Genomic DNA, 17,573 nt, shown 5'->3' with positions numbered 1-17,573 from the left:
TGGCAGGAATGTGTGTCCGATGGACAAGGGAATGTTTCAAGCTCAGCTCAAGATTTTCACCATTGGTCTGGGAACATCAGTCAGGGCAAAGCCTGGACAGTGTCCGGGGTTCCTTCGGTGCGACCTCATCGCACGGGAATCTCCTCTGTCTTCAGGCAGAGACAAGCTGGGAGCCACAAGACAAATGGGAAAAGGCAAATTTAACCCCTCGGTTCTTAGGGATCTTTTACCAACGGTATAAATTGATGAATTCATGGATAGTCTTTAACATGCGAAAACTCAGCATGGCACTCACTGTACAAGGAGCAAAGAGTGGTGGTTGGAAAGAATGGTCCCTTGCTATGTGCATAGCCATGCTGATTATCGATTTATACAAGGCAGTGGGGGAAAATGTTGACATTTGCTGAAATATGAATCCAAATTTTAAAATCCTCTTCCTCTAAAACATTTCAGCATGTTGGCCTGTTACCCAATCAGAGAGCAGCCCCTTCCCCAGTACACAGAGATGGGTGGGATAGTGAGGTTCTGTTCCCCATCTCAGAGAAGTCAAGTCAGCTGCTCACAGCAAGCTGTCTGCATTCGGACCACATCCTCTCCACCTCCCTCCTTCAAAGTCAGCTCATCCTTGTGAAGCTTTCCCTCAATCACCCCCAAAATCCTCCTCCTTCCTGCTGTGGTTTCACTCCCCTCCCAACCACGTAGATATGCATGTCAATATTAAGTCAGCACAGAGTGAAACATTTAAGGTCCACAACTGTGGGATAGAAGTCAGTGAGAGGGGAGAAGGATGAGGAAGAAACAGGGGAGGGGAAAAGAGAGGGAGGAATAGGGGAGGGAGAGAGAGGGGGAGGAATAGGGGAGGGAGAGATAGAGGGAGGAACGAGGAGGGAGAGAGAGAGAGAGGGAGGAACGGGGAGGGAGAGAGAGGCAGGAATAGGGGAGGGAGAGAGAGGGAGGAATGGGGAGGGGGGTAAGAGGACTGGAGAGGGGAGTGAGAGGACTGGGGAGGGGAGTGAGAGGACTGGGGAGGAGAGTGAGAGGACTGGGGAGGAGAGTGAGAGGACTGGGGAGGAGAGTGAGAGGACTGGGGAGGAGTGTGAGAGGACTGGGGAGGGGAGTGAGAGGACTGGGGAGGGGAGTGAGAGGACTGGGGAGGGGAGTGAGAGGACTGGGGAGGGGAGTGAGAGGACTGGGGAGGGGAGTGAGAGGACTGGGGAGGGGAGTGAGAGGACTGGGGAGGGGAGTGAGAGGACTGGGGAGGAGTGTGAGAGGACTGGGGAGGGGAGTGAGAGGACTGGGGAGGGGAGTGAGAGGACTGGGGAGGAGAGTGAGAGGACTGGGGAGGAGAGTGAGAGGACTGGGGAGGAGAGTGAGAGGACTGGGGAGGAGTGTGAGAGGACTGGGGAGGGGAGTGAGAGGACTGGGGAGGGGAGTGAGAGGACTGGGGAGGGGAGTGAGAGGACTGGGGAGGGGAGTGAGAGGACTGGGGAGGGGAGTGAGAGGACTGGGGAGGGGAGTGAGAGGACTGGGGAGCGGAGTGAGAGGACTGGGTAGGGGAGTGAGAGGACTGGGAGGGGAGTGAGAGGATTGGGGAGGGGGGTGAGAGTTGTCAGATGCAGAGAATGAGATGAAAGAATGCTAGCAAAGGCCAGTCAGACACAATTCAGAGAGAGGAAGATGAAGTAAGCCACTTGTGTTCATGGGGTCTGTGTTACTGGAGCGAGGGAGTGAGTGAGCCTCCTCACAAGAGAGAACGGAGGCGGACAGACCAAGTGGGACAGAATCTCTCCCAATACACAACAAAACAGGAACATTCACTGATAACTGGGGTACAACCTCCCCCCACATCCTGTCAACGATTGGATAAATGGACGCAGGCCTGAACATCACAGATATCCTGGCATTAAAATCGCAATAAAATTTACATCAACAGAACCTCTGTTGATTCCTTGAGAGAAAATTATGTTTATGCCGTGGTAATACAACAAACAGTGAACACATGGGCCATTATCAGATTCTCATGCCAGTGACTGACAATTCATTGCTTCACCTCACAATATCAGCAATGGAACGTAGTGCTTGCATTTGTTATAAAACTAAATAGGTTTCTTCTCTGTAATACATTGGCTGCTGTTTGTCTATATCCTTCATATAGTATATGACGAAAATTTTCAGGAGGAAACATGCACACGCGCACTCATACACACTCGCACACTCAAACATTCTTACAATATAATCCTTCTGACGTGCACACTTGCAGAGTTGCTACCACAGACGCTCTCCAATTCCAGATTGAATTTGATCTAGGTCTGAAAATTAGTTCATTAAAAAAAAACATTAAACTTCACATATTATATATTATTGGGCAAAAAAAATCTCCCAAATAATCAGTTAAAATCTTTTTTGGGGGTGGGGGGGAGGGGGTGGTCGGTAGATAATGCAACGGATGTTGGAGATAGAGTGGGCAGTGGTAACAATACCAGTGCTAAGGAAACAAGTGGAGTTCAGTCCAATAAGTGCAGTGATGGACATCTCCTCAGCATCCACACAGCACACATCTGTGCTGCATTTCCCTGAAAATCAAAATCTTCCCTTCTCTCTCGTTAGTCAAGCCCTTTTGCATTTTTTTTCTCGTTCGCATTTTAAGTTTTTTTTAAATAAAAGACATGGGCTCATTCATTTCTTTCTCTGCTCTGTTTCCAGTTTTCAGAAAAACATCCACTGCACCCTCTCCTCTGCAGCTCACAGCCTTGCCCCCGTCATTCATGGACATCCCATATCTCGGAAAGCAGGGGTGGCAACTTCTTGTCCTGGAGCCGGAGGGCAAAGACTTGCTCAGAGTGGACGCTGCTCAGGGTTCGGAGGCTGACCAGCTTCATCAGCATGCGAGGGAACATCAGATGGTCCTTCAACATAGAAAAGGAAAACAGACACAGATTACTGGAGGTAAAAACACAACACAAAAATCCTTCCAAGATTCTTTGCTGTACAAAGTACACTGCTTAGAAGTCAGAAGGGGTGATGGAGCCAAGCAGCATGAAATAAGCCCTTCAGCTCAGCTCATCTCATCCACACCGACCAAGCCGCCAACCTGAACTAGTCCCATTTGCCTGTGTTTGGCCCACATTCCTGTAAATCAGTGGTTTTCAAACATTTTCTTTCCACCCACATACTACCTAAGTAATCCCTATGCCATAGGTGCTCTGTGATTAGTAAGGGATTACTTAAAGAGGTATGAATGGAAGGAAAAAGTTTGAAAACCAGTTTTAATCGTACCTAATTGACTCATTATGTGCACGATTTCAGAACTCCAAAGGAAATGAGCCAGTGACAATTTTTCTCAAGTAAAATATTTCAGTAACAATTGGGTCTAGAGCTGTGGTTCTCAACCTTTCTTCCCCCACCCACATCCCACCTTAAGTAATCCCTTACTAATAACAGAACACCAATGAAATAGGGATTTCTTAAAGTGGGATGTGAGTGGAAAGAAAAAGTTTGAAAACCACTACTCTAAACCTTCACTTTCCATGCGTCTATTGAATGCTCTTTAAATGTAATTGTACCACCTCAACAGCTTCCTCTGGCAGCTCAATCCACCTTCTGTATGAAAAGGGGTGCCCCCTGTAAATCCTACCCTTCCCACCTTCAATCCATGTCCTCTTGTTTCAATCTCCGCCACCCTGAGCTTTCTCGATGTCCCTCATGATCCTATAAACCTCTATGAGGTCAGCCCCAACCTATTCCGTCTCTCCTTGTAGCCCTCTTGACCTGGTTTCACCCTGGTGAATCCATTCTGCACCTTCTCCAGTTTAATGGCATGCTTTCTAAAGCAGAGCCACAGAACAGACTGATCCGAGTCATTTAGCTATGGGGCTGAGTGGTCTGAGTTACTGAAACATGAACCTGGGTCAGTGATCTACACCTGCCATGGAGATAGAAATAATTCAACAAGTCTGGACTGAGGCCAGTCTCAGTGACAGGGTGATTCTCTCAACACAGAGACAGACCCTTTGACCCTACCATATCCACCTAAAATCTAAAACAGAAACTGGTGGGAATGCTCAGCAGGTCCAACTGTGTCTGTCTACTCATGGAGCCTGTTTGGGGGGGGACACACCTCTGCAGATTTCCCCTCACTTCAGTTGGCCTCTGCTAGTGGCATCTGCTTATCAAGATCAGAGAAAGTCAATTTTCCTTGCCTACAAACTCAACTGACTTGAATGTATTTACCGTACTTCTCATGTAATTGTCAATATCATGTAATAATCGACCCCTCCTCCCCTTTTTTGGCCCAAAAATCAGGGGTTTTTATATGACCCGTGTAAAAGCCAACCCCCTTCTTTTGGCCTCGACTACCTGCCCATCCAAGCTCCTAACACCCTAATAGCCGATCCATGCCCCAGCTGCCCACCCATTCGAACTCCCGATGTCTCAGCCACCCGCCCTCCGGAGCTCCCAACTGCCCGCCCATCCAAGCTCCTGAGGGCCTGACCACCGGAGTTCCCAATTCCCCAAATGCAGATCCTCCTCGTCCCGGCCACCACCCATTCAAGCTTTCAATGCCCCAAATCTGGACTTACCACTCAGTCCTGGCCATCTGAGCTCCCTACGCCTTGAACAATGCAGGGACTTACCACAGGCAAAAGTATGACCTTTGTAAAAGTCAAACCCCCTTTTTTTGGCCCAAAAAAAATAGTCTAAAAAATTTGATGATTAAATGAATATATACAGTAATTGCTTGTTGGCATATTAGTTGTTTCATCATTTTAAGATAATGAAACAATTAATATTTCTAAATCATTCAATGTTCAATATTTGGTAACATTCATTGAACATGACAGCTGGTCACCAGGGCACCAATTTGCAGAGCATTATGGGGCTAGCCTGCTGAATGGTCGATCACTTAGGATTCACCTAGTTATGATTAGACTGATTGGTTGGCAGTCGCCTGGCTAGGATTGGTCTGAAAGGTTGCCAGTCATCTGGCTAGGATTGAACTGAATGTTTGACAGTCACCTGGCTAGGATTGGTCTGAATGGTTGGCAGACACCTGGCTAAGATTGTTCTGATTGGTTGGCAGTCAGCTTCCCACAACTATGTCTGATGCATGTTGGAGTAAAGCTATGGATAATGAGACTCTGAAAAGGAATGAGGCAGAATAATGTTAAAAAAGGAAGAGTGAGCCTTTCAATCATTTTACCCTGCTCCAGCTATCAACCCCTCCCTGGCTGCTCATCCCATTCCTACTTTCTCTCCTTATCCGTCCAACTCTCTCACCTCAAGAATAATATCTAATCCCTCCTTGATGGGTCCTTAATTTGGCTACAACAACTTTCTCTGATAGTTCCACTCTTGGAACAAGAAAGTTCTCCCTAATTGAATCCTGGTGTTAGGGTGGCTGAATCGTGGGCTCCAGAGCCATATGGAGATATATCCGGGCCCATATGGAGACACACCCTGCAGCAGGGCCAGAGATCCAGTCTAGCTGAAAACCACATGATTCACACCAAGGCCCCTCAGATAGAGACAGAAGAGTCTGAAGAGTGGCAAAGGGATTCTGTCCAAGATTTACTCCTTGACCCAACAAGCCCATAGGATGCAGAGCCTGGATTCACCAAATGGGCCATGCTACGTCACTGAGAGTGGGGGTGGGCGAGGTTGAGAAATGCTTGTCTGGCTTTAACCTTTGCCCCCTACCTTTGGTCGCTTGATCCGCAAGTACGAATGAAGTGCTTCAACGTAGGGTTGCTGCAGCCTCTCCACCAAACCATGGTCTTGAACATTTGGCCGGTCTGTCAACACAAGGAATCCCAGACTGATTTGAAACATAATAAAGATGGACTTTGTCTTCATAACTTTTTTTAAACATCCCAATAAGATATTAGCCATTCAGGATCTCACTTATTTATTACAAGATACCCAGTCCTCTAGCACAGCTATTCTCAACTTTTTTTTTGGCTATAGTTCCCTTTATGCGAAGCAGTTGTTTAGTTGGCTTCTTCTGTACTTCTTTCCTACCTACTACATTAAAAACTGAATGATCAAAGGAACTGCTCTCGCTAACCATCCAAGACTCTCATACTCGTGAAGCAAATTTTATTTATTTATTTGTACATACGACTACTTGTCCTGCATATGAACTGATATGTGTGTTATGTCTGGTGATGTGTCTGTGTGTTTTGCACCGAGGACCAGAGAACGCCGTTTCATTGGATTGTACTTGTATAATTGGATGACGATAAACTTGATTTGAAAAAATATTTGTGTTGCATGAAGTGAAAAAAAAAACAAGGCTTTTACTTCAATGTGCTGCAGCCCCCAAGAGTCTTTAGGGCACACCCCTCCACTAGGCCTTACTGCAAACTCTGACACCAGGAGGTTACAACATCCATCGTAATTGTAAATACCTCAATCAAATTTCCACTGCTCCAAGGAAACCTCTAGCTTCCCCACCTCTCTGCAGAACTGATGTCAATGCCCCCAATACAGCTCCCTTCAAGGGTTCGGATCTCTTCCCAAATCCTTCACCTTGACCACCAGCAATGAGGAGCGATCTCCCAACTTTTAAAGGGCCTTGAAAGCAAACCCTGGAGCTTCAGAATGAAGCTACTCAGCAAGAGGGTGGCGAATCTGTGGAATCATTGCCACAAACAGCCGTGGAGGCCACATCATTGGGTAGATTTAAAGGGGAGGTTGACAGGTTCTTCAATTAGGGCATCAAAGGTTATGGAAGAAGGCAAGAGATTGGGGTAGAAAGGAAAAATACATCAGCCATGATTTGAATGGTGCAGAGTTGATAGGCTGAATGGCCTCATTCTGCTCCCGGATCTTATGGTCTAATCCCTCCATATTTGTAATAAGGACAGATTACTTTTTAATCTGAAGGAAATGAAAGCAAGTCACCTGCGGAGAAGATGTTGATGGCGATGAGCAGGGCATACTCAGCATCGTCCAGCTGTAGTTTCCTCATGCCTTTTGAGAACTCGAAGATCGGGTTAATGAACCCAAACTGCAACCCTGAGCAGAGAGAATCAGGAGGACAAGGTGGTGTTGAGAGAGGTTAGTGTGAGAATTATCCAAAGTGCTGTTTCAGAAAAATCAGTGTTAACAATGGCTGTACCGAGATGAGACGTGAGAGAAGAAAAGGGGGGGGGTTTCTGCTAGAATGCAAAGGAAGGACAGTTCCTGCAAGAGATTGCAGGCAAGGCCAACTTGATATATTTAAAAAACTGTGAAAGAACGGGAACATATGACAAAGCATCATACCAAATAAGAATAAGAATAAATATGAGTTGGGGTCGCAAAAAATCATGGGAATGGGAGAAGTAAGTAAACAAGGGCGGGCTTTAAGACGAGGAGCGGAACAGCTTTAGATAGGTTAAACTAACATATCAATTACTCAGTTAACTAACCAATTCAATTAACAAAGGAGTGATTATTAACTCAAAGAAATGTATAAAAAAAGGTTGCTGAATGTCAGCGAGTGTGCCTTCTCTGAAGGAGACCTGCTCTTGCAAGAACGTTGAACAAAAGATTATATCACTTCACCTATAGACTGAGAAATTATTTAAATTAGTGAGCTGCGTTTCTCACAATTTGGGGGATTGTCCAGGTTCCCATCATCTTCCAAGGGTCACGGCTTATAGGATATGAAGAAGACATGTCCTGTTCCAGGTTTGAACAGTCTTGGCACTTTGTGAGCTTGTCACCTTGGATGAATTGACTAGGACTGGACTGAGTCTGGGTGAAGCAGTATGGAAAACGAAGAGGCGTTGACCAGGTAACTCCGTGCACGGACCAAGGTACGAAACCTGGACTTTTAAGTATTACCTTGGTGGTGTAGATCTGAAAGGGTCGGGAATAGACCCGAGAGGGTCGGGAATTGACCTGTGAAAGGGTCGGGCGGTACCTGTCCGGGTCGGAGAGAGAGAGAGAGAGTGTGTGTGTGTGTGTGTGTGTGTGTGTGTGTGTGTGTGTGTGTGTGTGTGTGTGTGTGTGTGTGTGAGTGAGAGATGCAATGGGGAATTGTCTAGATACAACTATCCGGAGGATGAAAATATAATTCAAAATTTTTCTGGGAGAGAAGGCTGGCCGTTGGGGAGTACTTGGGATGATGAATTCATTACAGAGGTAATTGGAAAGTGACGCCTGTTAGCACAAGAGAGAAAAGAGATAGGCTCCCAGTTGCCAAACTAACGCTGTAAAACTGGCAGAAGGGGGGACAGTAAAGCCTATGGATGTCCTCCAGAAAGAACGTGCACATAGAAAGGAGCAGGACGGGAAAAAATCAGGAAAGGGAAAAAAAATAGCAAAGGGTAGACAGGAGAAGCCTCCTGCACAGGAGGATAAACAAAGACTATGTAGTCAAATGGAAGTCCTAAGGCTGATGGAGGAGGGAGAGACGAGTGACCCCGAGTACTCCTCGGGGACCCCCCAAGGACCACCACTAGCATATCATCTGCCCGTCTCTAGACCCCTAGCAGTGGTCCCCTCTGGGCCAGCAATACCCAAAGTATTTTCGGATACTGTTAGTGCTCGAACCCAGAGCCATGATAAATCATCCGGCCACTGTAACAAAGAGGTTAAAGAAAGTCAGTGGAAAATTCTAGAAGCTTTTGTTAAAACACGTTTGTCTGCACTGGCACAGTTTAAAAACTAAGCTGTTCTCAGTGAGGACAGAGAGAACTCGGCCGAAAAATGTAAGATCTACCACCTCTACCAGCCAGGCAAATTTGCAGGAAGCCCAGAAGAAGAGATAACGCAGCCAGTTTGTGCAGAATACTACAGAGCTGAGAACGAAGACAGCCAGGAATACCCTTAAAGGGGCCACGCAAGATACCAATTAGTTTGCAGTTTAAAATTGAGTACATACCCATGGTAAGGATGTGATTTCTTAACTTAATGAGGCAGCAGATAAAGAAGATAAAGCTGCAGTGCAAGGTTTTCAGGATCGGGTCCCCAAAGATTTAGTTCAACACGAGTCCTCCTCAACGAACCTTATACCTTCCATCCAGGAGATTAGACTCCACCAGAGGGACTCCTCTGATAGAGAAATTGAGCGATGGAAATGTTCCGGTTGTTATTATGTTGATGTACTTGAGTTTTGGGAAACCCCAGCAGGCAGGGGGTTACTTTTGTGGGAAAGTGGGACATTTCAAACGGGAATGTCCCGAATTAAAGAAGGAAAGGGATGTTATCCCTCTGATGACTTCTGGGGGTTTTTTTCCTCCCGGGACCCACCGGGAACCTTTGATAAATTTCCAGGTGGGACCCAACAAAAAGGATGCCATGTTTCTGGTGGACACAGAGGCCACTAGATCATCATTAAACTTTATACTGGAGGGAGTTAGATTCACTAGTCAACAATTAAAGGTATCAGGGGTAAAAAGGGAAGGATTTTTTGTACCTATTTTGGAGCCCATTATGATCGGAATGGATCATGAGGAAGTGATGTGGCAATTATTATACATTACGGATATTGGAAGTAACCTCCTGGGTTACAACCGGGGTTAGAAAAGGGGGAAAAATATTTGGGACACTTAATAAGTGAGGGAAAAAGGAAAATTAGTCCCAAAAGGATTAAGGGGATATTGGAACTGGTTCTCCCGAAAACAAAGAAGGAACTAAGGAAGTTCCTGGGACTGATGGGTTATTGTCGACTGTGGATAGATTCATATGCACAAAAGACTAGAAACTTGTATTTCACCTCTAGGATACTTCAAGAAACAATGCAAAAGTTAGAAATAACATGGGATTTTCATACCCCATGGCATTCCCCTTCCTCAGGATGGGTAGAACGAATGAATCAGACTGTCCAAATTGGTGCTAGAAACAAAGTTACCCAGGACTAAATGCTTGTCTATAGCATTACTGCGAATCCGAACAGCACCTCAAAGGAATGTCAGATTGTCCCCTTATGAGATGCTATTCGGTCTGCCATTTTTGGGAAGAGAAGGGGAATTGCCTACTGTACAAGTCACTGACAAATTTCTAAGGAACTATCTATTGGCGCTCGCTTCTTCTTTATTTGTTTTTAGGAAAAAGGGTCTGTTGGCCCAGACACCTCCGCTCGAATTTGCCGTTCACAAAATACAACCAGGTGATCGGGTTCTGGTTAAGACGTGGAAGGAAGCCAAGCTTCAGCCAAGTTGGAAGGGACCATTTCTACCCTCCTGACCATTGAGACGGTGATAAGAACTGCAGAAAAAGGGTGGACACATCACACCAGAGTGAAAGGACCGGTGAGGACCCCTGCTGAGCCACCAACTTGGCACATACATGGCACTGAAGACCCACTCAAGATCCAGTTGAAAAGACATTGATGGTCATTAGAACAGGACTTTGAATAGTTTGTGAAACATAAGTTAAATACCCATGTACAACCCTCCTCCTTCGGTAGAAAGAAACATGAGATGGTGGTGGATATGCTGAATAGGGTTGGTAAGTGGGAATCAGGGTTAGGCTGATGGGATTCATACCCCAGTAAGGAGAGGTTTGAAATCCATCGTCAAGCTCTCAGGTCCAGTAAAGATCACCATTCCCATTCCCGAGAGCTCTAAACTGCAGGTGATAGGGTTCGATGCTTTATTTTTAATAAAATGTGGAGGGATCAAGAGTCAGAGATGATATAGTGTTCAGGAGAAATATATGTGTCTTAATTGATACTGACCCTATTGGAGTGATGTATGGTGGACTACCCAGACCCAGGGCTGGATGGCTAGTACAAGATCTCGTGTAAAAAGTCATATCAATTCAGAGAGGACCTCTTGTCACAAACTGCAGGAACAAAGAGTGTAATTCAGTCTGTATGTCCATTAAACGAAGCTCAGGGATTGAGGAAATAAATGGAAAAACCTACTCGAAAGGAGTAGATGAGAAAAAAAAATTGGAATGGGGATAAACGTCAGTGGAAAGGACCTGTTGGTGTGTTGTTTTAGAATAATCGTTGAAGGATCCAAGACTAATCCAACTGATAGTACCTTCACTTTAATGCCCAACGTGAAACCCTATAACTTCACCCAATGATCCGAAAATAATAAAGATAGTAGAGGTAGAGGACCTTAGACAGACGACTTATGGGAATACAAATGCCTGGGTAGAATGGGTAAAATATACGGTGAAGAGTTTAAACAAGAGCAATTGCTATGCATGCGCTCCTGGATGTCCGATAGCACAGGTGGTTCTACTTCCGTCGGGGTGGGGTAAAGATAGACAAGGAATGAGGTGCATGATGACTTTGTATCAGGGTAGAGAGACCTGGGGTAACCAGTCCTGTAAATCTCTGTCCTTGATGCTCCCTCCTCTGAAGAGGATGTCCGGATTCCGCCGGCATTCTGGGCTGTGTCAGGGAATCACACAGCCTGCATTTCAAGACAAGGAAGACACTTCACGAAGGACCTAGGAAAGCTCCAACTATGCACAAAGGTACGAGACGTGACGGAGAAGAGGGGAGGGAACTACTCAGCCTTGAATGTACCTTGAGCGGATCTATGGTGGTTCTGCGGAGGCAGAATCCTTAGACCAATTCTTCCTCCCTATTGGAAGGGCACCTGTGCAATCATTCAATTGGCCATACCCTTCATCTTGGCATTTGAACGGGAAAAGGTAATAAATATTGATTCAATTGGGATGCCTAGGGGAGTACCTAATGAATTTTAGGCACATAATCAGATAGCAGCAGGGTTTGAGTCGACCCTCTTTTAGTGGGTATCTATTAATAAAAATGTGGATTGGATAAACTATATTTACTATAATTAACAGCGGTTTATAAATTATACCCATCATGCTGTAAAGGGGATCATTGAGCAATTGGACTTCACCAGTCGCGTGGCTTGGGAAAACAGAATAGCGCTAAACATGATGTTAGCAGAGAAAGGAGGAGTATGTGTAATGCTAGGTGCAAAATGCTGTACTTTTATCCCAAACAATACAGCCCCAGATGGAACTATTACAAAAGTTGCAAGGCCTCTCCACCCTGGCTGAGGAGTTGGCCGAAAAATTCTAGGGTGGACACCTCACTAACTGGTGTGGGATGTTGTATTATACCCTGTGTACGCGGGCTTACACAGTGGCTTATTGAAACTGCAATTAAGGGACGTAGAAGACGGGACAACACGGGATAAGCTGTATCGACTTGACTACGAAAGCCTGGAGAAAATGGAAGAAACTAGTGGTATGACGTTATCCAAATTGGAGGCATTTTATGGTACTAGCTCCAATGATGCAGGAACAGCAGGATAAATAGAAAAAAGGGGGAATTGTGAGAATTATCCAAAGTGCTGTTTCAGAAAAAATGTAAAAATCAGTGTTAACAATGGCTGTACAGAGATGAGACGTGAGAGAAGTAAAGGAGGGTGGGGGGGGGGGGGGGAGAGTGTCTGCTAGAATACAAAAGAAGGACAGTTCCTGCAAGAGATTGCAGGCAAGGCCAACTTGATATATTTTAAAAACTGTGAAAGAGCGGGAACATATGACAAAGCATCATACCAAATAAGAATAAGGATAAATAAGAGTTGGGGTCGCAAAAAATCATGGGAATGGGAGAAGTATACAAGGGCGGGCTTTAAGACAGGAGTGGAACAGTTTTAGATAGGTTAAGCTAACATATCAATTCCTCAGTTAACTAACCAATTCAATTAACAAAGGTGGTTATTAACACAAAGAAATGTATAAAATATCAATGAGTGTGCCTTCTCTGAAGGAGACCTGCTCTTGCAAGAACGTTGAACAAAAGGTTATATCGCTTCACCTATAGACTGAGAAATTATTTAAATCAGTGAGCTGTGTTTTTCACAGTTAGCATGAGAACCCCAGGGCTCCAACAGCCAGCTACTGAAAGGTGAAGAGCTCCAAAAAGACAGCTTCCCCCTTGACCACAAGCTGCTCCAAGTGCCTGCCCGTGAACCCAGGACACAGAGCAACTGGGGTGTGGTTTCCAAACACTGCCATGTGCTGGAAATGTAAAAAAACAATTAAATCCAGAAAATGCTGGGAACACTCAACAGGGCCGGTCGCATCTGTGGGAAAAATTAGTGGCACGGTCACCGCAACGGTGAGCATGTCCTGGGTAAAAACCCGGCACTGTGAGGAGTTTGTGCGTTCTCCCGGTGACCTGTGTGCGTTTTCCCCAGGTGCTCCGGTTTTCTCCCCTCAGTTTCAAAAAAACGGACGGGGTCAGTAAGTTAATTGGGCAGCACAGATTTCAATGGCCGAATTGGCTCCCACGATGTAGTAAATAAAACCTAAATTTAAAATGGAGTCAAAGACCCAACCCCCCAACCCCCATCTGAACTGGGAAAGAAACAAAATAAAGTGCAGGGAGGGTAGAAGAATGGGTTGTCTCTGACAAGGTGACCATGTGGATCAGGCATAAACAAGGTTAGCTGGTTGAGTGGAATCTGTAGTGTTGGAGCACGTGAATAAAAGAACACGGGATTTGCAAAATGCAGAGCAGGGAAATATCACCTCAAAATATAAATATTTTGTCATGTTAATTTAATTTAGAGGTACATCATAGGTAACAGGCCATTCCAGCCCAGCCATGTGACCAATTAACCTACTAACCCCATACACCTGGAACGTGGGAGGAAACCGGAGCGCCCAGAGGAATCCCACGCGGGCACGGGGAGAATGTACAAATTCCTTACAAGCAGCACGGGATCTGAACCCAGGTCACTGGCGCTATAATACGGTTATGCTCATGGTGCTGTCCAAAATGTCGTGACTATCCTGGGTGGTTTGTAAATAGAGTGAAACATGATTTGTCGCTTTTGCTTCAGAATCCTGCCGTCACTCGTGTCTGTCTCCTGGAGTCTCTGGTGCCCTCTAGTGGCAGGTCTATTTCACCAGCACCAAAACCAAATCCGCTCAAAATTCCCCCGCTTTCAGTGTAAATAACCTCAGGAAAACTACGCGACTGACTTATTTTAAAAAAAAGTTTCCTTGTGACTCTAAATCAGCCATTCTCAACCTTTTTTCGGCCATGGCCCTCCTAGGACTCTGAAGTTTGTGGGCCCCCTTCCCTGTGAAGCAGTCAAGTTTTCGTTTCTTCTGGACTTAGATTTTAAAAGATTTAAAATATTCACTGTATGTAACATGAGGTGAAAAGAAAATGCTTTTACCGCGGTGACACAGTTGGCGTGGCGGTTATCGAGATCAGGACTGGGGTTCGAATCCCGCACTGTCTGTAAGGAGTTTGTACATTCTCCCTGTGTCTGTATGGGTTTTCCCCAGGACTCCAGTTTCCTCCCACCATTCAAATTGTACCAGGGATTGTAGGTTAATTGGGTGGCACAGGCTTATGGGCCAAAGTGGCATGTTACCATGCTGTATGTCTAAATTTAAATTTAAAAAAATATTCTTTAAAGAAAAGTGCTGTGGCCCCCAGGCTGTGCATCCATTGAGAATGGCTGCTCCAAAGTAATTGTAAATATTTCAGCTGGATTGGATCACTGCTCTGTAATAAACACAGCATTACAGCACAGTGAGAGAAAGTTGTGCCGCAAGTGAAGAGAGGACCTGCCCTAGCTTGACAGGGCCTCAGTGGGGACATGGTGTCAGAGGTTTGATCAGATAAAGACAGGCAGGGTTGGGGGGAGGAGAATGGGCAGACTGTAAAAAGGAAAGGGTTACATTTAGAATGTAATATACATGAAATTCTTTCACTTTTGTCTACTGTAAGGAAGACAGTCACCATTTTGTCAAGCACCCCTCACAGAAATAAAGCCCCAGTGAGGATTGAACTCATGACCCCTGGTTTACAAGGCCTGTGTTCTAACCACTAAGCTATTGGAACTTCCGTGCCTGGATGGAGGGAGGGAGGTTCGAATGGGACAAACCCAGGGTGCGACGTCTACCCTGCACAGTCGCAATGAGAGGGGTGGGAAAACTGGCCTCACCAGCTCGTGCAAAGTCGTCCTTGCTGTACGTGAAGTCCTTCAGGAAGGTGATGCATTCTGTCTCGTGATTGTATCTCCGAGCAGTCTCCAACAGCATGATCTGCAAGGGAAAAGGCCACACAGCCATAAGGAACCCTCGTCTTGCTCCCTTCTTCGACAAACAAACCAGAAGACTTAGGTTAAGTTTTTATGGGAGAAGTTTAGGGGAACTGAGTTACAGAGAAAGGTTAAACAGGTTAGGACTTTATTCCCTGGAGCGTAGAAGAATGAGGGGAGATTTGATAGAGGCATTTGAAATTATGAGGGGTAAAGACAGAGTAATTGTAAGTAGGCTTTTTCTACTGAGAGAAAGTGAGATGCAAACTGGAGGACCAGGGTTAAGGGTGAAAGGGGAGAGGTTTAGGGGAAACATTAGGGGAAATTTCTTCACACAGAGTGGTGGGAGTGTGGAATGAGCTGCCAGCTGAAGTGGTAAATGCAGATTCAATTTTAACCCTCAAGAACAATTTGGACAGCTACATAGATGGGAGGGATATGGAATGGGTCCAGGTCAGTGGGATTTGGCAGAATAATAGTTTGGCACAGACTAGAAGCCCCAAGGGGCCTGTTTTCTGTGCTCTAATGTTCTATGGTTCTCTCTACCCCCATGCTCTACCTCTGGCTCAGTGGTTCAAAATTCACCTGCAGTGGTAAATTTAAGGTGAGATCCAACTGCGGGAGCAGCATTGGGAGTGCTGCCCTTTCATGTAAGATGTTAAACTGTGGCTGTTTCTCTTTTAGCCTGGAGCCAGGGAGGAATACAGTAGGGAATTGGACCAAGTCTGCAGCAACCATCAAACTCCCATTTAAACACTAAAAACATTCAAACGGTACCTTGCATTGTTTCAGCATAAAAAGCAAAGTTCCGGTTGCTGGTTCAGTGTTCCATTAAATTGGGTATTCAATCGCATGATGGGCTGTAGGACCAAGTTTTGGGTTGCATGATGCCCTGGTATCCTTGCGCTGTACATTTTTTAGGAGGTACCACAAAGGCGAGGATCCCATACAGGCTCGAGCAACGTGGTCAAAGGACTCATCTAGGCTGCGGACTGCAGGAGACTGGCTGAAGAGGTACCAGGGAGTGACAGGGGGCCAAGGGTGGGAGGGGCACCCAAGGGACCTCAGGCGCTGAGGCCTTCCTGACCATGTCCGAGGTTTGGGTCTGAAGCTCGGTTTGCCGATGGTTTGGACTGAAGTCTCTGCAGCTTCAGAGGCTGCGGGGGGTGCTGGAGGTGAATCTACAGACACTCAGTGACTCGGGGGGAGGGGTGGGTGGGAGACACTTTCTTTTGCTTCTCTTTCTCTGACTGTAAGGTGCGCTGGGTAATTTCTGCTGATGGCAAATCTTTGTCTACCTTAAGGTAGACTAAAGGCAATTTTGTGTAATATCACATTTTCTGTCTTATGACATGACAATAAAATAATCTTGAATCTTTAAAATGATGTGGAACTATTTTTACAAATAGTGGGAGTAGAGTGGACACATTTACCGTGACTCTAGCACTTTAGTCAATGTATTCACTTATTTATATTTTTGTGGGAAGTGGACTTCATGGAAACCAAAGCATTTATTGTCCATCCCCAATTGTCCTGAGGAGACTCCCTGTTTAGAGTCACATTATTAGATTGTTGGAACTGAAGCCATTAACGGGTAAAGACAACTGACCTCCTTGTCTGCAAGAAATTAGTGAACCAGATTTTGTTATCAAATGGGTATTTACAATTATCTCATGGTTACAGAGCCCAGCCTTTTTCCAGTTACTTAATTACTCAAATTTATATTCCCATCTCTCATGGTTGGATCTGAACTCACTTTTCCTAATCAATGGTTCAGATACTGAATTTAATGGAGAATAAAACAAACTTTTCCAATTACAATGTTATTTCTGGTATCCACCCTTGTCACGGTGCACAGTTGCCTGGGTTCAAGAGCAGCAGCAGGCTGTCGGCCAGAGACAAATTATTGATCCTTGTAACAGACCTGCAGGACAGTCACCTGGACACCACATTTTTCCAATGGAAACCAATCCCTGTTTGATGGGTGACTTTAAATTTCCTGAAATTCACTGGCAATGCTGTTAACCCTTATTGTGCTGGTAAGTTCAGTCATATGTTCTGAAAGTGAACAGGCCTGTAATCTGACTTACAGGGTTGAAGGAGAAGTCAAGGGTTTGTGATGTTCTGCATCTTAGCAGCAGCCCTGGCCAGTGAATGAGCCATCATGTGGGAGACAGTTTACATGTTACAAAGCACTGCTGCAAGCAAGTGAAAATCTACAACTGAGAGGTTGTAATCAGGTGATAGGGTTAACCCTAATGGGTGGTCCAAACAGAGAATGGAATATTAATGCATTTTCATATCACCACTTCCGGATCCAGACATAACCCTTACACACTATTCCAGTTAAAAGGTTTCTGAATGTTTATTAAAGGTTTTTATGATTGTACCCTCTGTTGCTACATTTAAAGCCAAGAATCTTGTATCCCTTTTCAATCAGCCTTCTCACTGCTACCATACGTCCATTTCCAAATCACCCTGCCCTCATTTCTTTAGAATTGCGTCCCAAGGTTTAAGTGGCCTCTTATCATTCTTGCAAGTAAATAGTATGGTTTCAATTTTATAGAAATCATACAGTGT

General features: G+C 45.3%; 1 protein-coding gene across 3 annotated transcripts in view; it reads right to left on the bottom strand.

The window, feature by feature from the left end:
* Positions 1 to 1,941: 1,941 nt before the first annotated feature.
* LOC138748613 (oxysterols receptor LXR-beta-like) overlaps positions 1,942 to 17,573 on the bottom strand; it is a 45,583-nt gene continuing 29,951 nt past the window's right edge. For 2 of the 3 annotated variants that reach the window (XM_069909110.1, XM_069909112.1), the window contains 4 exons: positions 14,898 to 14,997; positions 6,904 to 7,017; positions 5,698 to 5,792; positions 1,942 to 2,906 (listed from right to left, as the gene is read on the bottom strand). In XM_069909110.1, coding sequence (XP_069765211.1) covers positions 2,760 to 2,906; positions 5,698 to 5,792; positions 6,904 to 7,017; positions 14,898 to 14,997 — 456 coding nt within the window. In that variant the 3' untranslated portion in view covers positions 1,942 to 2,759. The remainder of the gene's footprint in view (positions 2,907 to 5,697; positions 5,793 to 6,903; positions 7,018 to 14,897; positions 14,998 to 17,573) is intronic. The other variant, XM_069909111.1, reaches the window with a different exon arrangement.

Source organism: Narcine bancroftii, chromosome 13 (genome assembly GCF_036971445.1).
Source record: "Narcine bancroftii isolate sNarBan1 chromosome 13, sNarBan1.hap1, whole genome shotgun sequence".
NCBI classification, from domain to species: domain Eukaryota; kingdom Metazoa; phylum Chordata; class Chondrichthyes; order Torpediniformes; family Narcinidae; genus Narcine; species Narcine bancroftii.
Note: the sequence above shows the minus strand (reverse complement) of the source record. Positions and strands in the feature narration are given on the sequence as shown.